The 26200-nt window shown below is 43.5% G+C and overlaps 1 protein-coding gene across 2 annotated transcripts in view; it reads left to right on the top strand.

Moving 5' to 3' along the window:
* Positions 1-692: 692 nt before the first annotated feature.
* Positions 693-26200, top strand: part of LOC124595808 (circadian clock-controlled protein daywake) — an 87144-nt gene continuing 61636 nt past the window's right edge. For both annotated transcript variants that reach the window (XM_047134703.1, XM_047134702.1), the window contains exons 1-2: positions 693-809; positions 25422-25525. In XM_047134703.1, the coding sequence (XP_046990659.1) occupies positions 25450-25525 (76 nt within the window). In that variant the 5' untranslated portion in view covers positions 693-809; positions 25422-25449. The remainder of the gene's footprint in view (positions 810-25421; positions 25526-26200) is intronic.

Genomic DNA, 26200 nt, shown 5'->3' with positions numbered 1-26200 from the left:
ATATCGATAACAGGCAAAAATCGGCGAAATTTTCGATTCCAGAGATGGATGAACTATCTATAATAGTAATTAATTCTCGGTGCGCGAATGCTACTTGCACGTGTCCAGATTTTCTCCCTTCAAGACACTATCAATTTTGCTCCAGTGCTCTTTTATCTCTAACTCTTTTGTTCTGAAAGAAATGCATTCTCATCGGCAAACCTCGAAATACTATTTCTGCTCCCTGAACTTAAATTCCGTTTCGTAATTTCTCCTTGGTCCTCTTTACTGTTTGTCCAGTGTACAGGCTGAATATCATCGGGGACTGACCGTGGTGTTACGATATTCGTGCCACCTAGAACGGGTGAATTTCTGCCTGTTTAAACAATTACGAAACAGTATGAAAATTTGGAATAAAGGTAATGTATTGAAAAGTGGTTAGAAGACCCATCGTCTAGAATTTAACGAGTTTCCTTTTCCATGTGATGAAAACGAGAGTCTAGTGAACGAGAGTCTAGTGAATCAAATTGAGCATTACCAACCTTTGTATGTAGGCACATTTAGATTTAGTGCGTGAGAGGCCGGTGGTGCGCGGGTGGGGGAGCACCACTCGTATGTTTGTGCGGATGCTCGTTGAGCCGTGTCGGGGGGAGCGGGGCCCGTGGGAGAGTAGAGCGGCGGGCGGAGAGGGCTGCCGCGGGAGAGAGCTTAGGTCCGCAGTCGCCGCCGCACGCCCCTGCCTGCAGCACAGCACAGCACAGCACAGCAGCGCTCCTACACCACCAGCACAGGGCAGCCCGGCTCCTAGGCTCAGCTCAGCACGGCACACGGTGAGTGGTACCATCCCTTCTCGCTTACTGACTCTTGGCCCTCACAGGACACCTTCTCAGTGTTGAAATACTCAATCTGAGATCGCGGTGTGCCGATATAGGCGTTGGCTTACATGTCGTTTCACTGCCATCGATCGAACTGACAGTTCGTCAACTGAACTGACAGAGCGACGGTCAATAGGTGCATTTCAGCAATCGTGTTGACGAACTGCGCGGCAATATCCTCGTATTATAGGTTCTCGAAATTCAACCTGCGTCAGTCGTGGATTTTCTATCTTTTTTTTCAGAATCGGCTGGATTCTCTTCATAAGGAGCATGTTGTTGTTGTTGTTGTCTTCAGTCCTGAGACTGGTTTGATGAAGCTCTCTATGCTACTCTATCCTGTACAAGCTTCTTCAACACCCAGTACCTACTGCAACCTACATCCTTCTGAATCTGCTTGGTGTACTCATCTCTTGTTCTTCCTCTACGATTCTTATCCTCCACGCTGCCCTCCAATACTAAATTGGTGATCCCTTGATGCCTCAGAACATGTCCTACCAACCGATCCCTTCTTCTAGTCAAGTTGTGCCACAAACTTCTCCCCAATCCTATTCAACACCTCCTAATTAGTTATGTGATCTACCCATCTAATCTTCAGCATTCATCTGTAGCACCACATTTCGAAAGCTTCTATCCTCTTCTTGACCAAACTATTTATCGTCCATGTTTCACTTCCATACATGGCTACACTCCATACAAATACTTTCAGAAACGACTTCCTGACATTTAAATCTATATTCGATGTTAACAAATTTCTCTTCTTCAGAAACACTTTCCTTCCCATTGCCAGTCTACATTTGATATCCTCTCTACTTCGACAATCATCAGTTATTTTCCTCCCCTAATAGCATAACTCCTTTACTACTTTAAGTGTCTCATTTCATAATCTAATACCCTCAGCATCACCCGACTTAATTCGACTACATTCCATTATCCTCGTTTTGCTTTTGTTGATGTTCATCTTATATCCTCCTTTCGTGACACTATCCATTCCGATCAACTGCTCTTCCAAGTCCTTTGCTGTCTCTGACAGAATTAAAATGTCATCGGCGAACCTCAAAGTTTTTATTTCTTCTTCATGGATTTTAATACCTACTCCGAATTTTTCTTTTGTTTCCTTCACTGCTTGCTCAGTATACAGATTGAATAACATCGGGGAGAGGCTACAAACCTGTCTCACTCCCTTCCCAACCACTGCTTCCCTTTCATGGCCCTCGACTCTTATAACTGCCATTTGGTTTCTATACAAATTGTAAATAGCCTTTCGCTCCCTATATTTTACCCCTGCCACCTTCACAATTTGAAAGAGAGTATTCCAGTCAACATTGTCAAAAGCTTTCTCTAAGTCTACAAATGCTAGAAACGTAGGTTTGCCTTTCTTTAATCTATCTTCTAAGATAAGTCGTAGGGTCAGTATTGCCTCAAGTGTTCCAATATTTCTTCGGAATCCAAACTGATCTTTCCCAAGGTCGGCTTCTACGAGTTTTTCCATTCGTCTGCAAAGAATTCACGTTAGTATTTTGCAGCCGTCAGTTATGAAACTGATAGTTCGGTAATTTTCACATCTGTCAACACATGCTTCCTTTGGGATTGAAATTATTATGTTCTTCTTGAAGTCTGAGGGTATTTCGCCTGTCTCATACATCTTATTCACCAGTTGGTAGAGTTTTGTCAGGACTGGCTCTCCCAAGGCCGTCAGTAGTTCTAATGGAATATTGTCTACTCCCGGGGCCTTGTTTCGACTCAGGTCTTTCAGTGCTCTGTCAAACTCTTCGCGCAGTTTCATATCTCCCATTTCATCTTCATCTACATCCTCTTCCATTTCCATAATACTGTCCTCAAGTACATCACCCTTGTATAGACCCTCTATATACTCCTTCCACCTTTCTGCTTTTCCTTCTTTGCTTATAACTGGGTTTCCATCTGAGCTCTTGATATTCATACAAGTGGTTCTCTTTTCTCCAAAGGTCTCTTTAATTTTCCTGTAGGCAGTATGTATCTTACCCCTAGTCAGATAAGCTTCTACGTCCTTACATTTATCCTCTAGCCATACCTGCTTAGCCATTTTGCACTTCCTGTCGATCTCATTTTTGAGACGGTTGTATTTCTTTTTGCCTGCTTCATTTACTGCATTTTTATATTTTCTCCTTTCATCAATTAAATTGTATATTTCTTCTGTTACTCAAGGATTTCTAGTAGCCCTCGTCTTTTTACCTACTTGATCCTCTGCTGCCTTCACTACTTCATCCTTCAAAGCTACCAATTCTTCTTCTACTGTATTTCTTTTCCCCATTCCTGCCATTTGTTCCCTTACGCTCTCCCCCCTGAAACTCTGTACAACCTCTGGTTTAGTCAGTTTATCCAGGTCCCATCTTCTTAAATTCCCACCTTTTTGCAGTTTCTTCAGTTTTAATCTACAGTTCATAACCAGTAGATTGTGGTCAGAGTCCACATCTGCCCCTGGAAATGTCTTGCAGTTTAAAACCTGGTTCCTAAATCTCTATCTTACCAAGAAATCTCTGTCTTACCAATAAGGAGCATAGCTGTTAGCAATTTTCGCTCGTAATGAAGAATGGAGTTAGTCATCGACACACGCAGTCTAATACTCACGAGAAGCGGGGATCCAATTTTCAGTAAATATTCACTAGAGAAAGAGAAGCAGGGATCAAATTTTCAATAAATATTCACTGCAGGACTACTACAATGGAGTCCGCTCCATTACCTAGGTCGTCAAGGCGTCTGACAGACATGCAGTGGGCCCGGGTTCGATTCCCGGACGGGTTGGAGATATTCTCCGCTATGGGACTGGGTATTGTGTTATCTTCACCATTATTTCATCCTCATCAACATGCAAGTCATCCAGTGTACATTTACATTTACATTTATACTCCGCAAGCCACACAACGGCGTGTGGCGGAGGGCACTTTACGTGCCACTGTCATTACCTCCCTTTCCTGTTCCAGTCGCGTATGGTTCGCGGGAAGAACGACTGCCGGAAACCCTCCGTGCGCCCTCGAATCTCTCTAATTTTACATTCGTGATCTCCTCGGGAGATATAAGTAGGGGGAAGCAATATATTCTATACCTCATCCAGAAACGCACCCTCTCGAAACCTGGACATCAAGCTACACCGCGATGCAGAGCGCCTCTCTTGCAGGGTCTGCCACTTGAGTTTGCTAAACATCTCCGTAACGCTAAGACGGTTACCAAATAACCCTGTGACGAAACGCGCCGCTCTTCTTTGGATCTTCTCTATCTCCTTTGTCAACCCGATCTGGTACGGATCCCATACTGATGAGCAATACGAACGAGTGTTTTGTAAGCCACCTCCTTTGTCGATGGACTACATTTTCTGAGGACTCTCCCAATGAATATCAACCTGGTACCCGCCTTACCAGCAATTAATTTTATATGATCGTTCTCCTTCAAATCGTTCCGTACGCATACTCCCAGATATTTTACAGAAGTATCTGCTACCAGTGTTTGTTCCGCTATCATATAATCATACAACAAGGGATCCTTCTTTCTTTGTATTCGCAATACATTACATTTGTCTATGTTAAGGGTCAGTTACCACTCCCTGCACCAAGTGCCTATCCGCTGCAGATCTTCCTGCATTTCGCTGCAATTTTCTAATGCTGCAACTTCTCTGTATACTACAGCATCATCCGCGAAAAGCCGCATGGAACTTCCGACACTATCTACTATTTGTAGTGTCAACTGAAAGGACTAGCAGTTCGGTGGCCGAACGCCTCAGGTGGGACTCCCGGCCATCAAAGCCGTACGATCATTTCATTTCTCTACGAGGGAGGCTTTTTAAATTGTCGTGAACGGTGGCAGCAGTAAAGTCATCTCCTACCGAATTATAGGGCCGTCCATTTAGGACAGTCCAATAGAGCTGCCAGTTCCCCGACTCGTCTACTCTTACTCTGGGTAAAATGAAATCTCTCCTTGTTTTACACTGCCAGTATCCTGTCGTAGGACAGACACTAATTTTGAGCTGCTCAAATAGCGTATGTTCTACCAGGCACACCATCTCATATTAGGTAACTGCATTATTAGGCACAGCAAACACCTCAGTTACAAATCGTGTTGGTGTTTTGGTTCCTTCAATTTACCCTTTCAGTGTTATCTGTTAATTGCTTTATTCATTCCCGCTGGGAGTTTTCCAAGGTTTTCCTTTGCCAAATGAGTTAAACCACTTTCCTTCAATTTACTGTCTACACATACTGCTTTTATTGTTTACTCCTTCACTTTTGCAAACGCCATAACCTTATCTGAAAGTACTTGGTCTCGATAAACAGGCAACTTGTAAACACGGAGATGACTACACTGCGCCATCCCACACCCATCGATCACTTCTCTCTATAAGCAATTAGTTTCCTCTCGTTTCCTTGAGTTCTTCATTCGAGGCAGTAACTTTTGTAAAAATATGTTACCGAATGACTAAATAATTTTTCAAGCGACATGGAAACTGCAAACGGGAAAAGTTTAATTTCAATTCTTTTCGGATGTTGAGACAGTCTGACTGTTCAGATAAGTGAGTGCGTTCGGTAGTACTCCAAACTACCACCATTAGTCTGCCTATCTTGTATAATCAATAATGTGTCTTCATACTCGTAATAAGAAATTCGTGCCCAGTAACACTTTCTTCGCCAATACTATTTTTTCTGCCTGTTTGTGAGAACAGTTATGGAGCGTCACGTGTGCACTATATTGTGGCCGAAGACTGTGATGAGTACTTTCGCACTATGATGCCGTCCACATGCTTTGTAAGGGAGTGTTACATCGAGTTCGACGCACAGTTCGCTCCTCTTGTAGACCATTAAGGTGTTTGTGGAGCTCAAAGTCCCCCTATGGAGCATATGTTTGGCAGTTATCCTAAGAAAGGACACACATTCTGGTGACGAACAGCTTCATCTTGCGGGCCGTGACCAAGCACCAGGATTCCAGTGGGCAGTCATCCCGCAAGCAAGTGCTACTGATTTTGGATACGGAGACAGAAAACTAACAATAACGCCGTTAGAAACAGTATTATCGAACAGTTGCTTATAACTTTGATTCGTGTTATTTAACTAAGACTGGTCAGACTTCTAGTGCATCGAAGTATTAGACGAACTTTCTTGAATTACTTTGTCGAAAATTAATCAAATGCTGCTAACTAGGCTGAACTGGTATGACGTACAGACTATAAACAGACTTTAGGATTGGTAAGTCGGTTAACAAAACCTAAACATTAAAGGTGGACGTTTAATCTAGTGAATTAATTTTGGAATTCGTCGTCGATCTTTCCACGACAAACATATTAGGACTAACGCTTTGCATGTAGTTTGTACTAGAGTAAAGCTGCACATATAAGTCATACCGACCTTCCGTATACTGTTACGCCTCTCAGAGAACGGCAGCGCTGCAATCTAGCGGCTTTCTCCCGGTGAAATAAGAAGCGCAGCACAAAGTGCCGGCTTCCGCTGTGGAGCGGTGCTTTCTCTTCTTCGCGAAGCTGTACTGTTCGCGGCGCTCTTAATGACTTAGCTGTTTCAGAAAAGACGCAGACAGCACCTCGGTACCTAGTGTATGAACGTCGCAACAGCTTTCACTATGAAACAGTTTCCATTCCGACTGAATCTGTGATCACTGATATTGTGGTCGGTTCCTGATCGTTTTTGTTAGGTATTCTTGTATTTCTGGATCTAAAAATCATGCTCATGGGCATAAAGCGTTCTAACTGTGATAGGACCACTATTGTTTTCTATATACACTGAAGGAAAAAAGTCGTAACACCAAGAAATTATTAATGTAGAGTAATGAAATTTCTGGAATGCATTTGCCTAGGTAACATATTTAAATGATTAACATTGCAAGTTCACAGGTTAATGGTAGCGAAAGATAAGCCATTGCAAATGATGAAATGCTGGCACATTAATAACCAGTGTAACTGCTAGAATATTGAATACAAGCCTGCGAATGTGCTTGCAGTGTGATGTTAAAGTTCCGGATGTTGGTATGTGTGATGCAGTTCCATGCCTGTTGCGCTTGGTCGATCAGTGTAGGAACGGTTAATGCCGTTAGTGGGTATTGATGGAGTTGTCCGATTATGTCCCATATGTGCTCGATTGGAGACAGATCTGATGAGCGAGCAGGCCAAAGCTACATGTCGACACGCAATAGAGCATGTTGGGTTAAAACAGTGATATGTGAGCGAACGTTATTCTGTTGGAAAACACCCATAGGAATGCTGTTCATGAATGACACCACAACAGGCTGAATCACCAGACTGACGTACAAATTTGCAGTCAGGCTGCGTAGGATAACCAGGATGCACAGCATAACCACGACAGTGCTCCTGCTGGCATACGAAATAGCCCCCCCCCCCCCCCGGTCATTACTCAAGTGTGTCTAGCAGACAGGTAGGTTCGTTGCGGACCTCCAACTGGCCTCCTTCTAACCACCACACCACCATCACTAGCACCGAAGCAGAACGAATTCTCATCAGAAAACACAACAGAGCTCCACTCTGCCCTCACTTGACACCACTTAAGCTGTAAATGACAATGGTTTGGGGTCAGAAGAGTGAACGTTATGAAGTGTCTGGCTGGGAGCTACCCCTGAAGTGACCGATTTGTAAGAGTTCGTTGTGTCACTGTGGTACCAACTGCTGCTCAGATTGCTGCAGCAGATGCAGTACGATGCGCCAGAGTCATACGCCAATCACGGCGCTCACGGTAGCGCCACATAGCTGTCCGAAACTCGGTCTTCTTGCGACCGTACATTATCGTGACCACCTCTGCCAACTGTCATGCGCAATGTCTGCATTCCTGCCAAGGATTTATGGAGTATCGCAGAAGAAACATCCAGCTTCTCGCATCCCTGTTACACGAACTCGTTCAAACTTGGTGAGGTGTTGATAAAGGCCTCTTCATAGTCTTAAAGGCATCCTTAAACTAACATCAACTCACGACGTCCAATCTCAAAGATAACTATCGCTCACGACCGTCACAGCGGGTATTTAAAGCGAACCTGACTTGCATCCTCATAGTGGTGCTGCTGGCACCACTTTTGCGAGACTGGCGCGAAATTTGAATATACATCATGCTTCAAATGTAGAAACATGCCGACCAACTTTCGTATGTCCTTCTTAGTGTCGCGATTTCTTTCTCCTTACGTGTAAATAAATGATCTGGCGGACAGAGTGGCCAGCAGTCTGACGTTTTTTGCTGATGGCGTTGTGGTGTACGGGAAGGTGTCGAAGACGACTGATTGTAGTATGACACAAGACGGCGTATACAAAATTTCTCGTTGGCGTGATGGATGGCAGCTGGCTCTCAATGTTGAAAAACGCAAGTTAATGGGGATGATTGGAAAAAATAAATCGATATTGTTTTCATAAGTTGCTAGTAGCGTCTTGGCTAGCAAAGTGACGCCGTTTAAAGATTTTGCCGTAACGTAGCAAAGCGATATGAAATGGAACGAGCACGTAGGGTTTGCGGTAGGAAAAGCGAATTCTCGACTTCGATTTATTAGGGGAATTTTAGGAAAGTGTGGTTTATCTGGAAAGGAGACCGCACATAGGATGCTTGTGTGACCTGTTTTTGGGTGCTACTTGAGTGTTTGGGATCCACTACACGTCGGGTCAAAGGAAAATATCGAAACAGTTCAGAGGCGCGCTGCTAGCTTTATTACCGGTACGTTCGGAACACACGCAAGTCAGGAGTCGAACCGCTGCTGAGTGGGAAAAAGAAAATGCTTCCAGCGCCCAAACTATCTTGACCTATAGCCTGAGGTGACATATGCTGTGCGACAGCAAACACAACAGTTTAGATTTATCCAAGCCTTGAAGAATTCGTTCTGCTACTACGCTGTACAGTCACATTAATCTGAGCATCTGCAAAAAGCCTGAGTAACCACCTTTTGAAGAGCAGTCTGCGGTGTGACGTGCCCAGAGTCATTGAGATTCTGGAAGGTACTGTCAGAGATATGGAGCTATGTCAACTCCTGTACCGTGGCCACCTGCCCTAGGTTTCTCTGTTAAGGTTCAATAACGCGATCAGCTCGATCGATTTGGTTGCGCAGATTCTCGATTGAGTTAAAATCCGGAGAGTTTGGTGGCAAGAAGAGTACGGTAAACTCATCCCGGTGCTCGCCGAATCACGCACGTCCACTGCGAACTGTATGACATGTCGCATTGTCCTGCTAATAGATGCAATCCTGCAGAAGAAAACCTAACTGTATGTGAGGATAGGCGTGGTGCATACCTGCGTTTATCCATTGTGACCTCCAGAATGACGTGATCACCCAGGGAATGCCACTAGAACATTTCTCAGACTATAAAGCTTCCCCCTCCCGCCTCGACCCTTCGGACAGTTGTTGCAGACGTCATCTGACATCTGAAAAGGTCACCTGTCGCCACTCAGTGGTCGTCCCGTGCATTGGCGAGCACATTCCAGCGTTCGTCGCCGATGAACGGCACTCAACATGAGTGCGCCAACCAGGCGCCTGCTGTGGAGGTCCATACGCAGCAACATTCGCTTAATGACCTTTCAAGAGGTGCTGTTGGAAGCCTCTTGTTTCATCTGGACTGACAGTTGCTCAGTAGTTGTACGTCTTTCGTCCGCACACCGTCATTCATCCTTGTCACCTATGGCCCGTGGTGCACCACATCTGTCTCCGCGTCGGATATGGATATGAGATAAATCTCTCCATTTCCGCAACATGATGACAACTGTGATGTTTTGCGCCACTGCTAGTGATGCCACCTGCCGTTGGACCGTGTATCTTGCTCGTTAACTAAAATGTGTGTCAAGGATGTTAGCTGTCGTGCTCGAGATGAACTTTCTCACGAACTCAAATTATTGATGTATCATACGGGAAAACTGCGTACTTCAGGAAATACTTCCAGATCAACTTCTCATTTTCTCCATTATTTAACGGAAAATCGGAAATGCATGTCTTAATTGTCGTGTTGGTTGCTTGACATGAACAGTTGTGATTGTTGTTCCTGAAAACTAGCCCAAATGAAGTATGATCGTTTATGAGAACTTTCACTCGCTCGATCAGGAAGGAGCTTCCCTGCAGTGTTGTGTTGGAAAAATACAAAATGGTTACAATGGCTCTGAGCATTATGGGACATAACTTCTTAGGTCATCAGTCCCCTAGAACTTAGAACTACTAAAACCTAACTAACCTAAGGACATCACACACATCCATGCCCGAGGCAGGATTCGAACCGGAGACGGCAACTGTCGTGCGGCTCCAGACTGTAGCGTCTAGAACCGCTCGGCTAATCTGGCCGGCTATTCACGTATGTCCTGATTTTGTTTGAATAAAATGTTCACCTCAACACAAATTCTCAGAACATTTACGTAAAGAGTCAAAAAAATTTGCTGTCGTAAATAATACTAAACTGAAAACTGAGCGCACCTCTTCTAGAAGACAATGAATTAACTTTCAGGTTACGCGTGGGATCAACGCCGAAGGCCCACTCGTATACCTCGATGACTGCACGCTACAAAGCCTTACGCCTCACCTGGGCCCATCAACACCGACGTTGTTGTGTTGATGACTGAAAATATGTTTCCTGGTCGGACGAGACTCGTTTCAAATTGTACAGAGCGGATGGACGTGTACGGATATGAAGACACCCTCATGAATCCATTGATCCTGCAAGCCAGCAGGGAGTTGTTCAGGCTGGTGAACGCTCTGTAATGGTATCGGCGTGTGAAATTGGAGTGATATAGGCCCCTTGATACACCTAGTAACGACTCTGACAGGCGACACGTACGTAAGCATTCTGTCTGATTACCTGCGTCCAATAATGTCCATTGTACATTCCGACGGACTTGGGCAAAATGCGACACCCCACACCTGCAGAACTGCTAAAGAGTGGCTCCAGAAACACTCTTCTGAGTTTGAACACTTCCGCTGGCTACCAGACTCTCTTGACATGAATATTATTGAGCATTTCTGGGATGCCTTGCTACGTGCTTTTCAGGAGAGGTCTCCTCGCCCTCGTACTCTTACGGATTTATGGACGCCCACGCAGGATTCATGGTGTCAGTGGCCTACAGAGCTACCTCATACTTTAGTTGAATCCAGGCCACGTCATGTTGCGGCCCTTCTGCGTGCTCGCAGGAGCTCTACAAGATATTAGGAGGGAGTAGCAGATTCTTTGTTTCTTTAGTGTAGTAGGGTACATTCGAGCCAATTGTCAGCACAGCGAAAAGATCTCAGAGCTGTAAGCTAAGGGGCCTGGGGTCGAGTCCGGATGAAGATTTTTTTTTTTTTATTTTCTGCTTGCAGCAGTGCCCACTGCTATACAGGACGTTTAATATCTGCCACACGAAGTGACTGGCCCTGTGCCTTGTTGGTATTCATAACGAAAGCAAGCCATATGGGAAACTGCAACCTCCTTAAATAGAGGGGCATATTTAAATCACTGGGTATGAGCGGACTGCGAGAACTGAATACGTCTTCACCTGCGCCAAACCACGTGATGATAATGGCCTGTGTCACTCTCAGCAATAGGTTCTTCTCGGGCAGCTTTGTTGCATTGGATATAACGGTAACTAATCAATATACAATAGCTAGCAGTCATGTTTCTGTCAAATTCTCGAGCTTCCGCTCGTCCCGCTATCTAGTGATTTGTTATGGTACTATCTTCAAGACGGCAATTGCCACAGTCATGTCCACAGGCACTTTGCAGCGTAATTCGGAATGGCACAGGCACCGCAGTACCGCACTCTTGAAATGGTGCAGCGCAATCTACCTACCAGCACACGGCGACTTTCTGCACGTATCAGCGTCCCACCAACAGGCGTATGGCGAACATTAGATGCTAAAAACTTGTGCTCATTCCACATACAGCGTCTGCAAAATCTTCACATTTTCGGTAATGCCACACGAACTGATTTTGTCAGTCATCAAGTGACAATGGTCATTGGCATCCATTAAGATTACTCACTGATAAAGTCACACTTACACGGTATGAAATCAACAACACACTAAATAATCATCAGGGGTCGCAGCGAAATCTGCACGCTACAGTGGAAACTCCGATCAATGTTTGGTGCAACACTATCGGAAACGCCACATCTTCATAGGCTCAGTCATTTTATAAGAGCGAACAACGAGACAGAACTACCCACATGTTTTGGAAAATACGTTTGTTGAACACCTTAAGGATGGTCATGCGTACTGCAATGTACTTCCAGCATGACGGAACCACTCCACATTTTACCAGATGTGTGAAGAAACATTTCAACTTCAGTTATAATAATCACTGGATTCGTCACGGTATTGGCCACCAACATCGCCCCCATTATATTTTTGATTATGCGGTAGGACGAAGTCTGAGGCGTACAAACGAAAGGTGAAAATGAGAAGTGAGCGCCTTTATTGCATTACGGACGCTGCTGCCCTCGTTAGGGATTGCGTAAGGGCACACAGGCAAGCAACACAACATGATCTCCCATGAGTGCACAAATGCACTGAAGTTGACGGTGAGATATTCGAATATTTATTGTGAACTCTATGACAACTGTATTGTGACGTGTACGACAATGCTTAGAGACGAATGTTCTAACAAACGTATTTTTCAGTCATTACTATGTAAAACGCATGTTGTAATGTTTACGAGCTATTGTACACGTGTACATGTGTAAACTGGTATTGAATAATACAGAAAAAATAACTACGTAAATTAAATGTGTTCGGAATACGGCATATGTCCATATGAAGTTCCTTGCTTCACACGATTTTTGTGTCATATCCCTGAATATTGACCATTCTGTTGTGATAGTTAGGTGCATGTTATGATAAATCTGTTAATCAAAAAATAGTCCTCAACAGTATTAGTGTCGCCATGAATGTCTTAGAATGGCAACGAACTTAGTAGTTCATAATTTCGGACAATATGGTCCAGAGGAGTAACAGCGATCTGCTAATACAGCTGAGTTAAAACAGCAATACAGATCGCAATAATACTTTATTAAGGACCGGTTTCCACTTCATGCAGAAGTCATCTTGACAAAATGAACAAATATAGTTGCTGTTGGCGGCTCCTCGTTTGCTCTCGCAACAACATCATTATTGCGATCTATGCTGTTGTCTTAACCCAATTTAGAAGTATCTCAAAAGCAGCTGTCGTCGCCTGTAAGCTGTTGTTTCGAGTTACTGTAACTGTAATGTGTACATGCTTTGCGAGAGGCGTTTTAGTTTTATGATGACTCAGTTACGGGAGACATCAATGATTCAGTGGTCATTCGCTAGTTGTATTATAAGGACTTTTACTTTTCAACAGCTAAGGCACCAATGACCAAACGGAAAATGATATCGTTCTTGTTTGCTTGTTCCTGTGGTTGTATTCTACTAAATAAGCTAATGAACTGTTCGTATTGTGGAATGCGACCAATAATTGATGAGGCATCTAAATTAAAGTGGAGCCCTAACAGAACCCACACTGTGGATTAGTCGCCAGTGTTACAGTACACCAAGCAGTTTTTGTTGCCCTATTCCATTACAAAAACTTAATACGAAGCAATTATACACAGAATACAACGTACGTAGTCTCACTTCCATGACATACGACTATCTTTTTTTTTTTTTTTTTACTATGCTAATGGTATCAAAATGCCGACAAGATCATCGGAGATAGAAATCGATAGAGGATGTTTACATGATGCGTACCTCGCAGTTCAGTGAGGATACTGCTAACAACAAAACATACACGTTATATAACCACGCAAGTGGGTGGCGGTTCATTTACCCCTGTGTACACTGAAGTTTTCTTGGGGTCTACAAGTAAATCGAAATACTGCTTGAAAATAGAGGATTTTTCGCACAGAAACAGCAGCCATCCGAGTCGTAATTTCTATCTTGTTCTGACTAGTTTCCCTATTTCTTAACCCAATACTGTTAGGACAGATTCGAACAGCTTTACTCGTAGTGGAATAATGAGACATACAAGTAGCATTTAAGTGTTACATGTGTATAATTTCGTATGTTTCTACAAAAGAAATGGTCATATTAATGTTCTGTAGCTTTAGCCTCGATCATTCTTACGAAAAATAGGAGAAGAGGAACGTGGCGCTGATCGATTCTGTCTGCTGTTGCTGCTAGAAGTGCAGTGACCTATTACTCTCCTTGCAATACACGCCCTTTGTTTGTGAAGTACACTTAGGCAGTACATAAACTTATGGGGACAAAATGAAGCTACTGATCAGAAAAAGAAAATGCGTCGTGTTGACATAGTTCTGTTGAATACAAACGTCCTTAGCACTATTACAGCAAATATTTGTACGACACAAGGAGAGATTCCGTTCTCTTCAGTTCCCGGTACATGCGTGAGCAACACCACAAAAACATTAAACTCTGCAGAAAACGATGCTTGCCGTCCTATCGTACAAACGTTTGTTGTAATAGTGCTAAGGACTTTTCTCGGAAAGGGAAAAGGTCATTTAGCAAATCTAGGAAAAGCGCGGCCACGTTCACGGCTCATTGCACAAATAAGTAAATACACGGATCTGGCTAAATATGCACAACCATAGAACTGCACTCGCACGACCCTTATGCTGAAACACAAGGTTTCGGATAATGCCCGGACAGTTGCTGGGCTACATTATCGTGTAGAGTAAGAATAAAAATCAGTGTTTTTACTCTTTTTTTACTAGTGCAGTGAGGTGACAGAAGTAGTGGGATATCACCTAATGTTGCGCCGCGCCTCATTTTGCCCGGCGCATTGCGGCAGTTCGACGTGACATGGATTCAACAAGTTGTTGGAAGTCCCCTACATAAATGTTGAGCCATGTTTTTCCTATAGCCGTCCATAATTACGGAATTGTTACCGCTGCAGGATTTTTTGCACGAACTGAGCTCTCCATTACGTAACATAAATGTTCTATGGGATCCATGTCGCGCGATCTGGTTCGGCAAATCACTGACTCGAATTGTCCAGAATGTTCTTGAAACCAATCGCGAACAGTTCAAGCCCAGTGACACGGTGCATCGTCATCCATAAAAATTTCGCAGTTGTTTGGGAACATAAAATCCATGAATGGCTGCAGATGATCTCCAACTAACCGAATATAACCGTTTAAAATCTATGATTGGTTTAGTTGGAGCAGAGGACCCAGTCCATGCCATGTAAACACAGTCCACACCATTATGGAGTCAGCACCAGCTTGCACAGTGCCTCGGTGGTGGTGGTGGTGGGTAGTGTTTAACGTCCCATCGACAACGAGGTCATTAGAGACGGAGCGCAAGCTCGGGTTAGGGAAGGATTGGGAAGGAAAGCGGCCGTGCCCTTTCAAAGGAACCATCCCGGCATTTGCCTGAAACGATTTAGGGAAATCACGGAAAACCTAAATCAGGATGGCCGGAGACGGGATTGAACCGTCGTCCTCCCGAATGCGAGTCCAGTGTGCTAACCACTGCGCCACCTCGCTCGGTACACAGTGCCTCGTTGACAATTTCTATCCACGGCTTCGTAAGGCCTGCTTCACATTCGAATCCTACCATCAGCTCTTACCAACTAAAATCAGGACTCATGTCACCAGGCCACGGTTTTCCAGTCGTCTAGAGTCCAACTGATTCGGTCACGAGCCCAGTAGAGGCTCTGCTGGCGACGTCGTGCTGTTAGCAAGAGTGCCCTGTACGCGATACTACCGCGTTCTATGTATGTGAATGTCGCTATCTAATGGCTTTAGTCATCTCAGTATACCTTTTGGCACTTCAGGTAGTCATCATAAGCAAATGTTCACGTATTATCAATTAGTGGAGAGTTACTGTCATAGGTGTATACTAATTTGTGTATAAATAAGTGGAATCAGAACACGAACCCAGTGATGCAATGGTACCAAACGAGTGCAGATTTATCCATATGCTGTACTGGTTGTACATTGAGTTGGTGATAACAGAGTAATACATCATACATCTATGGACAATATGTCATGCCAAACTCTTTTAGTATCTAGTCCAGCCTTCTCTACGTACAATAAACCTCTGGAGACATCTAAAAACTCTTAGAATTATGATATGTCGGAAGCTAATGTTTCACATTACTTTTAGTTACTGTCGTAACTGATGGAGGTTTCTTAAGTGTAATGCAGATCATAGCCTTCATATTCCGCACATTCTTAATGACGGCGGCTAAGGTCAATAGGATGACTTCTCCAGCGTCACAATCACGAGCACAAGCACTGGACTGCAGAACGATACATCATCTGACGTTGTACAGCACTAGTTCAGTATGTCACAAATTGAGTTCGCAAAGCAAAAGTTATACATATCGGGTTTCAAATGTACTCATTTGAATGTGGCGTCCAAAGTAATACGCCGTTTGCCTTCGAGATAGCAAAATATTGACACATGATCAACGCGTCAATGAATTCGAAAGCATTCTCATACCGTTCAGGATATCTGGTGTCAAAGCGGTACACTAGTATACTTTTTAAATTCCACCTGTTATCCCTTGGCGTAACTAAATATTATTAGTTGTTTTTCCGAACAGTTTTTCCTTATTTACTCATAATACATCACCATATGTGCAATCAGTTCTTCGAAGGAAGGACTTGGGATAAGAATTCACGACTTTCAAGAACTAATGGCACGATATGCCAATATAGCTTATTTTTTAGAGATGCATATGGGGCGTGAAGATGGCATAACAGAATGCCGAAACTGGTAGCAAAAATAAAATAAAATAACATCTCGCCTGCACGGCTATTGGCGAATTTCATCGTTAAATTTCATACAATGTTTATACAATTTTCTCAAGTTCCATTCAGAACAACATTAAGAAGTTTCGTTTATGTGTTTGTAATGCATGTTCGAAGTTATGCAGCGATAAATGGTTAGGACTCTGTGTGAGGTATTTATCGTGCAACAACTGTTGCGGCGAAACAAACAGGTTTCACGACATAGCATACCAATACCGTTTCTCTCCAGACTGGTAGAAACAGGCTGTTAATCACGACAGGGACGAATGGAATGAAATGACCATGCATCATATGCAATGCTGAGAAAAGAGAAACTTCTAGTGATCTTTAAGGCGGGTCACACATCAAGTTTATTAGTGATTTTTACTAAATCCTTGATGGCCATTTACTGTGTCTCACGAAGCCTTAAATTACACTTAGTGCGACTGCAAATATCGAATCTACTTGAAGGTATCTGAATATTCTAGAAATAGAAGCACGAATGTGAAGAACTAGAAATAGGTCTCGCATTTATGTTTCCAGGAGTGGTCTTTCATTATAAAGAAGTTCTCCCCCTCTGACTGTGACTCTGTCGAGCGCCACATCTGATACCATTAGCTTAATATTATTAGTTTTATCTTCAGTTTACGTCGTAGGTGCGGTTGCAAGTTTCATCAGCATTCGATATATTCTTCCCTAAACCTGTGACTCTACAACACTAGCCACCGCGCTACCATTTAGGCTTATGTTATCGCGTGCTGAATGGCACCTAAAGCACCTCGGAAACTTTGACTGCCGTTCTCTCAGAAACGGTAGAGTATCTACGGATTGAAACTGTAAACCGTTTAATCCCTGCTGTGGAATGTGATAATTAACGACAACGATTACCTTCGCAGCCACTCCTCCAGTCCTTAAGGTGAATAATACTAGAACGTAATCTCATCCAAAAATTCGGTTGCTTATAACGGCAGACAGAAGCGAAGGGCAGAATTTGCAAGTTAGAAATGGTGCCCAAGGCTGCCTGTGAGTCGCGACCGCCGGGGCTGTGCCGGTTGCCTCATCGCCTCCACTGTACGCGACGCTCACGCGCCGTGTTGAAACGGCCATCAGCCTTACGGCGCGTCGCCGTTTCCCCACAGCACTGTCGCTCATTGTCAACCGTTTGTTTTCTCCCGCTGGTGCATCGTCGTCGGTTCAGGCTGTTGGCTAACGTGAAAGGCGTAACTCCTTCTCTAGCAACCCAGTACGACTACCGCTATTCTCGGGTGGGTAAGGCCTCTTGTGTTGTGAGGCCTTGGCCCGAAGCTCACGTGCCTCAGTTGCAACCGAGCATTCAGCAGGTGGCGTAATCTGTCTGTTGTTTCCTCACAGTGTTTCCCGCACTCACTGTTATTCCACGAGTCATTTTGAACAACTGTCTTGAGCACAAATTCCAACGCCAGAGTTTCAGGAATTTTGTCGGGATCGGTTGCTGAATATCTTGAAGTAAAAAAATCTGGTGTAGGTAAAGCCGAGACGAATAGATTTATATAGGATAGTCTATCAAGCCGGGAAAAATCTCAGACTGGCGTAAGCTATAACGCAGGCGAGCTAGCTGCCAGAGCTTTTGGCTGATATGACCATTCAATATTAAAAACTCCTTGTCCTAGCACTTACAAAATGTATAATTGACGGTTGCGTAAATATTACCTCAAAATATTGTGAACTAAATCGTTTAGTATGTCGATACTACTGTGCTTGTAAGGGTCTAGTATAGATCGAATTGTAAACATGGGTCTTTTTACGTAACTTTTACATTTTTTTTTTCCTTTTGTTACATTCACCAGAAAGTTGAAATCAATAATGTTAACGAAATAGCCGACTAAGTCGGTGACATAACAGAGCGAAAGAATATTGAAAATCTCACGTGACGCGCATGCGCTGTAGCTTAGGTGATTTTTGTAAGAATATTTTGAAATTATTTCCCGTCCGCAAGTGGCAACAAGTGTCCTATATCAAACTGTTCCCCATGACCACCGCTGTGGTACATTGTAAACAGTTGTCGTTTACACCCTATATATACCTTGCGAATGCAGTGTACCTGTTCACTAGTGCACTAGTGCAGAGAGACGATACATATTTCATGAGTCATATTTAAGTCTTATTTCTTTTGACTTATGGTATTCACTGTGGATGACGCTGTCAAGACACCTTTGGTCTCCATTCTCAGATTTCAGCTGTGAACTGCTCTGTTCTTTCTCGGATTTTGGTTCCAAAAAATGGTTCAAATGGCTCTGAGCACTATGGGACTCAACATCTTAGGTCATAAGTCCCCTAGAACTTAGAACTACTTAAACCTAACTAACCTAAGGACATCACACACACCCATGCCCGAGGCAGGATTCGAACCTGCGACCGTAGCAGTCCCGCGGTTCCGGACTGCAGCGCCAGAACCGCTAGACCACCGCGGCCGGCAGGATTTTGGTTCCGTAAGTGGTAATTGTATGTAAGCAGTGTTATAGTTTACGCACGTTTACGCATGCGGAGATAACCACTGTACAGCGCTTGTGTGTGTTACATAGAGTTCAATGGATACAACCTTCCAATAAGAAGCGTGACGAAATGTACCCATCCGATATTGAAAAGTATATCGTAAACAATGCCGTAGCCGGTGCAATGTACGCGATATGAACATTACGTGTAATATTTTTTTGAGAATCTTACATGAACGGCACCTGAACTCGAGTCGTCAGCTGAAGGGGCAAGCATTGCTACCAAAGAGCTTTCCACGTGGAATATAATTCGAAATTGCTTCTTACAGCATCCTTCCGTCATTTTTCAGTTTACATATTTTATTCAGATTGGGTCACGTATGCAACAGTAGTAACAGTCACGTGTAGGATGATGAAACCCCGTACATATTGACAATTTTTCAATTATTCTTTTTTCTACATTCATCCCAACAGAATTGACAAAGTCCTCTACAAAACATATCATGAGAGTTACCTTCCTGGGATGTTAGAAGATGTGAACTAATAACTCGTCGGCTTTGGTGATTTAAAAATGACGGGCTGCCGACGTGTGGGTACAATATGAACAATGATGTGGCGATACTGTTTCATGACCGTATTCTTTAAAAGACGTGGTGCCGATGGACCTCTCGGTGATGAACCATGTTAACAACTTCGACAGTTCAGTCGCATGGTTATGGTTGCCACGAACCTCGCTGCAACTGAAGATTACGAACTTCAAGAATTCTTCATCGCGTACGTAGTCACCACACAACCTGTTGTGAAAATTGCGGCCGACATATTGAGCATCTTCTGTAAGAAAATAACACTATGTTATTGTATAACATACTTTTTAAATTATTCAACTTTTTTACGTTTCAGGTAGCTGAACCTGAACATATGATAACGTTCCATAATCCACAGTTCAAGCCTAAGGGAATTATAAGTTTGCTGTTAACAACGAGTACTCCTAATTTTATTTATAAACGCAATATACGTTCAATGTTAAACTAATCTGCACCGATGTGCCGGTTTCGTCAGTTGTTGTTGTTGTTGTTGTGGTCTTCAGTCCTGAGAATGGTTTGATGCAGCTCTCCATGCTACTCTATCCTGTGCAGGCTTCTTCATCTCCCAGTACTTACTGCAACAGTACCAGTCAATAATGTAATTTGAGTAAATATTTATTAATATTCATCATGTAATGAGTCGCTGGATACCGAGGACTCATCGTATCTAAACATTAATCAGGCAGCGGTGACAAACTTTGTAAGTTCATCGTCAGCACTGGAGCAGATCCTATACACACTCTAAGGTAAATTGAAGTGCTTATAAAAGAGTAATATGACAGAGAACGACACTACTACATTACAAACAAATGAGCAGAAAAGAGTGAAATCTGCTAACTCTCCGCACATGACTAATAGTAGCGTAAGTATAGACTACTACATAATTTGCAGTAACTAAAAAGTCCTTCTCTCATCCATCCCAATATGCACTTATAAATTTCGCATATGATAGTACGAATTTTATTGTGTTTATCTAGTTCATTCCCACATGCTGTAATTCTGATACGGAAATCTGCAGGAAACACTGAAGTTAACTGTAAACAGGCATTTTTCCATGACTTAAGCATCACTTATTAACTGTTGAGAATTTCGATGCGGCCATGACACACCGTATTATCACGCCTGCATTTCATCTAATAAAAAGGCTCGCAAGTGTACGTTGAAGCTTAGGAATCACGTGAAGCGTATTACACAGCAATTACGGGAAAAGTTATGTAATATTTGACCGACAATGCGATTTAAAAATATGTATGGGGATATAATTCCAAATTTTCGACGTCACAGACTACAATGTAGACAAGAAAGATAAGATACAGATCTTTTTCATAATATATAACGACGACGTTTTCTTGCCTGCATTGTAGTCTGAGGCTTTGACTATCCAGGATGTATCGTGGTAAATTTGCTCAAATGTGGTACATGCGTCACGCTGTAGGTAATCATTGCTTCTCGACACCGCCCGAGATGCTTCAAACCTCCGTGATGTCGAGAGCGCTACAGTAGAAGATCTGACATTTATCTACCTTTCGGCCATTTACGTCACTTGCTGAACATGTACGTCTTATGGCAGTTCGCAAATGCCGTAAGAGGGTGCACAAGCTCGGATAGTTTTCGGAATGGAGAAGAAAATTGGCTGTATCCTTTCGAAGAAGCCTTCCCGGGATTTCCCTGGAGTGATCTAGGGAAATCACGGAAAACATAAATCTGTATGATGGAACGCAGATGTGAGCCTAGTTTGCTAACCACTGCGCCACATCACTCGGTAAATCAGTATCAAGGAGCTGAACACAGACATTCCGACGCAGTTTTTAAAATACATCAGACATTTCTTTATGAGAAGTTCGAAGCCTCAAGAGCGTAGTTTTTCACATTTCTGTTGGTGGTAAGATTTTGTATCGGTAAAACGACCAAAACGGAGTGAAACTAATCGTTTATGTAATCCAACACTGAGCTGTGGTGGCATATTACACATAATTTTCTGACGATGTATTTTGCCAGAGACAGACTTTTTACAGATATGCTGTACATCTGCTGAAGTTTCAGGCACAGAGTGACAGTGAAAATTTGGGTGTGTTCTGTCGTCCACTTTCGTACTACAATGACGTGGTTAAACGGCTTTGCAACAGTTTAAGAAATCGGAGTACACACGTGCTGACTAAATAGGGCAATTCGCTATTTGTTATATAATCATTAGTTCTCGTCAGCCGCCTGCCGAGTCAGCAAGTTCAATCTTTTCACAGCAACCCAGGAGAGTTCAGAAACCAATAGTCAACGACATTGCCATTGTCTGAGCGCTTTCAGAACTTTCCGTCTGCTTCAGCCCCTAAACACTAAGCTAAACTGATGAATGAACATCAGGTATATTTCACTGAGGTGACAACAATCATGGAATAGCGATTTGCCCATACAGGGTGTTTCCGTGTGACTGTGCAAAAATTTAACAGGACATAGACATGCTCCACTGAACAATTTGAGGTAGGAAACCTGCGCTCGGAGAAGCCAGCTTAAGGAAATAACTTGAAGAAAATCCCATTACTCTGTACCTTTTTATTTACATTAGTTTTAGTGAACTGCAAAAACCATCATTCACACAATAAGTGTATCATTTATTTACTGTATCTTACAAAATGTACTGAAACTGTCGGCGATCAACCTCACTGCAACGATAACATCGCCGAACAAGATTCAGACGCATCATGACAAATATCCCTGGTGTATTTCGAATCACATCACGGGCAGCTACAATTATGTCATTCGTCAATCGAGAGAAATAAACACTCGTCGTAACGGATGATGCCTGTTAGGAAGTTGTTCAATGTACAGCCTTTCAGCAACGAGAGCATTGAAATGTACTTCCCCATACACAAGGTTCGTGTCAGTGAGTTCTGCGAAACTGTACTGGTACTGCTCTATCGTACTGTACTGTATGTCTCTGAATAGCACCGAGTAATGAATAGGTCTGTCGTTGATTCATAGCACTTTATGTCATGTGCCAATATAAATACAACAGGGCCATCTTATGGACAAGTAAAGTAGACAAAATCTGCATGAAGACTTCCAAGCACTCAGGCTCGTTCTCCTTGTTTCCTTGAAGGAAATAAAGAATGTACATGTAAATAAACAGTACGTGTAAACTCCTTCGCATGATAGTTGTAAATACGTTGGAAAATAGCAACGCTAGACAGAGCGGTAGAGAAGTTTACTTCCATATCTCCTTCAGCTAGCTTCTCCGACCTCAGGTTCCCTACCTCAAACTGGAAAATTAGGAAATTTGTGGTAAGGTCTTATGGGACCGAACGGCTGAGGTCATCTGTCCTTAAGCTTACACACTACCTAACCTAACTTATACTAAGGACAATACATTCACCCATGCCCGAGGGAGGACTCAAACCTCCGACGGGGGATAGCCACGCGAACCGTACAAGGCGCCTAAGACCGCTCGGCTACCCCACGCATCACCTCAAATTGTTCAGTGGAGCATTCTCCAAGTCAGGTTACACTTTTGCACGTTCTTACGGAAACACCATGCATACAGATGGCGATAGTATTGCGTACACAAGACATAAAAAATGGCTCTGAACACTATGGGACTTAACTTCTGAGGTCATCAGTCCCCTAGGACTTAGAACTACTTTAACTTAACTAACCTAAGAACATCACACACATCCATGTTCGAGGCAGGATTCGAACCTGCGACCGTAGCGGTCGCGCGGTTCCAGACGGTAGCGCCTAGAACCGCTCGGACACTCTGGCCGGGTGGTTAGACACTGGACTCGCATTCGGGAGGACGACGGTTCAATCCCGCGTCCGGCCATCCTGATTTAGGTTTTCCGTGATTTCCCTAAATCACTCCAGGCAAATGCCGGGATGGTTCCTCTGAAAGGGCACGGCCGACTTCCTTCCCAATCCTTCCCTAATCCGATGAGACCGATGACCACGCTGTCTGGTCTTCTTCCCCAAACAACCAACCGACCAACCAACTCTGGCCGGCAAGACATAAAAGGTCAGTGCACTGGCAGAGCTGTCATTTTTGGTCGGGTGATTCGTGTGAAACGGTTTCCGACGTGATTATGGCCGCACGACGGGAATTAACAGACTATTAACGCGGAATGATAGTGGAGTAGACATATGGGACATTCCATTTCGGAAATCTTTAGGGCATTCAGTATGCCGAGATCCACGTTGTCAAGCATAAGGATACCAAATTTCAGGCATTACCTGTCACCATGGAAAACGCAATGGCCGATAACTTTCACTTAACGACCGAGTGCAGCTACCTTTATGTAGAGATATCAGTGCTAACAGACAAGCAACTCTGCTTGAAATAATGGCAGAAATCAATGTGGGACTTACCACGAACTTATGCGTTAGGACAGTATGCGGGAAATTTGGCGTTAATGGGCTATGGCAGCACACGAACGACGCAGTGCTTTACTAATGGCACGACGTCGCCCGCGGCACCTCTCCGGAGGTCGTGACCACAAAGGTTGGTCCATAGACGACTGGAAAACCGTGGCCTGGTTAGATGAGTCTCGATTTTGAGTCCAAATTGCAATCGGTAAGAGCTTATGGTAGGGTTCGAGAGTGGCGCATACCCCGCGAAGTTGACATCAAGACACTGTAGAAGCTGGTGATGGCTCCATAATGGTGTGGACTGTGTTTACATGGAATGGACTGGGTCGTCTTGTCCAATGAAATTGATCATTGACTGTAAATGGTTATGCTCGGCTACTTGGAGACCACTTGCAGCCATTCATGACTTCATGTTCCACTAACAACTATGTCACGTCACTGGGCCACAACGATTCGCGATGGTCTGAACAACATTCTGGTTAATTTGATCGAACGATTTGTACACCAAGAACGCCAGACATTAACCCAATCGAACATTTATGGGACATAATCTAGAAGTCGGTTAGTGCAAAAAATCCTGTACCGGCAACACTGTCGCTTTTATCGGCGTCTATAGAGGCAGCATGGCTCAATATTTCTGCAGGGGCTTCCAAGGACTTGTTGAGTCCATGCCACGTCGAGTCGCTGCACTACGCCTGGAAAGAGGAGGTCCGACCCGATATTAGCAGGTAGACCATGACTTCTGTCATCTCAGTGTGTAATCGGTTTTCGTTAATATTTCATTATTTTTCTTACAGATTCTTCGAATTGTGGTTCTGTGTGTAGAAGGAAGTTCTAACGAACATTACAGAATCTTGTCATCGAATGCCATGAAGTATCATGTTTAAGGAAATGAAGAGCTGCACGTTTATGGACAGTGCCACAGAAAAGCTGCGCACTCGCATGATACAGCCTTATCAGCACCTGATATAGACGTGTACGTAACTCTGAGAGCAGTCTAAACGTTATGTCCCACTTTTTACACATTGAGAAGGTATTTCCATTTTCATGTAGTTCACAAAGAGGAGAATTTTATATGAAATTAATTAATTCATTGGTAATATGATCACACTGTAAATAATTCATGTAGCTGTTCCTTCTAAACGAAGCACATTGGTCGCAAAATGCAGGGAAAAGTGCTAGTTGTGAAATAAGCGAAGGAGAGTCGTATCTTTGGAAACGCCGTGCTCTCTCTGTGTCTGGGAGGCAACGCCTCTCGCGGAATGTCTTTGGGCGAGTTTGGCATACTCTTCTTCGCACGTATCTGATATTTATTGTCAAAATCAATCAAGAAGTACCCTTCACAATTCGTGTCCTGATGCATGTGCACAACTCCTTGTTCTCCACCAAATTGTTTTCGAACGTAGTTCCTATTAACAAAACAAAAAAGGATCCAGTCGTATAAATGATTGATAAAGTTTCGTCCTGTTTCAGGAACAGAAAACCGCATAAGCTGGTCACGATGGAAGCGATATTTCTGCTGTTATCTGCACTGCTGCTTCTAGTAGATGTTCAGTCTGCACCCAGCAACAACATCCGTGAGTACAATTCCAATTCACTCTTTTCAGTGATTGTCTTCGTATTTTTTTTTATTTTTTATTTCAAAGAATGTAGAATTTGTCCACCATTGTTTTAAGCCGTATATATTCCAGCCCTGAGCTTATACGAAGACTACTGTTTGCGAGTACGTAGAAGCGTTCTACGCAACATTTGTACTATTGACAATGTGGTTAACTAGCAACGTTCCATAATATCCCCTCTGCGGTGGTGGTATACGGAACCTGAAGCTCGTTCAACTTCACGGTATGGTTGAAGATAAATTTCGTCTTTAATCGTTTTTTACAGTTAGCATACGAGAAACTACGACCCACTGAATGAACGTGAGAGTAGCAGGACAACAGATTTGTTGTAAGACACGATTGGCCGTACTCTGTTCCTGTCCTCATCACTCGTCATAAGCTATGCTTCTCGAATCTAGTCAGCTCGGCATCGTAGACCTTCACAGCCGGTCTACAAGCCAGGTTTCCCTCATCTGGCATGTCAACAGCTAGAGTGAAGCACGTGTCCCATAGGTAGTGACACCATCTCTGATTTTGTTCACACCTGAATGACAGGGTTACAGCTAGTGTCTTATCCCTGACGTAGTGGGACCTTATTTGGAGTACATTACAGTCTTCGGCGTATTATGGTTTGCGTTTTTGCTGCGTAAATGC

This window comes from Schistocerca americana, chromosome 2 (assembly GCF_021461395.2).
Source record: "Schistocerca americana isolate TAMUIC-IGC-003095 chromosome 2, iqSchAmer2.1, whole genome shotgun sequence".
NCBI lineage: Eukaryota > Metazoa > Arthropoda > Insecta > Orthoptera > Acrididae > Schistocerca > Schistocerca americana.
The sequence above is the reverse complement of the archived record's forward strand: the minus strand, read 5'-3'. Positions and strand labels throughout refer to the sequence as shown.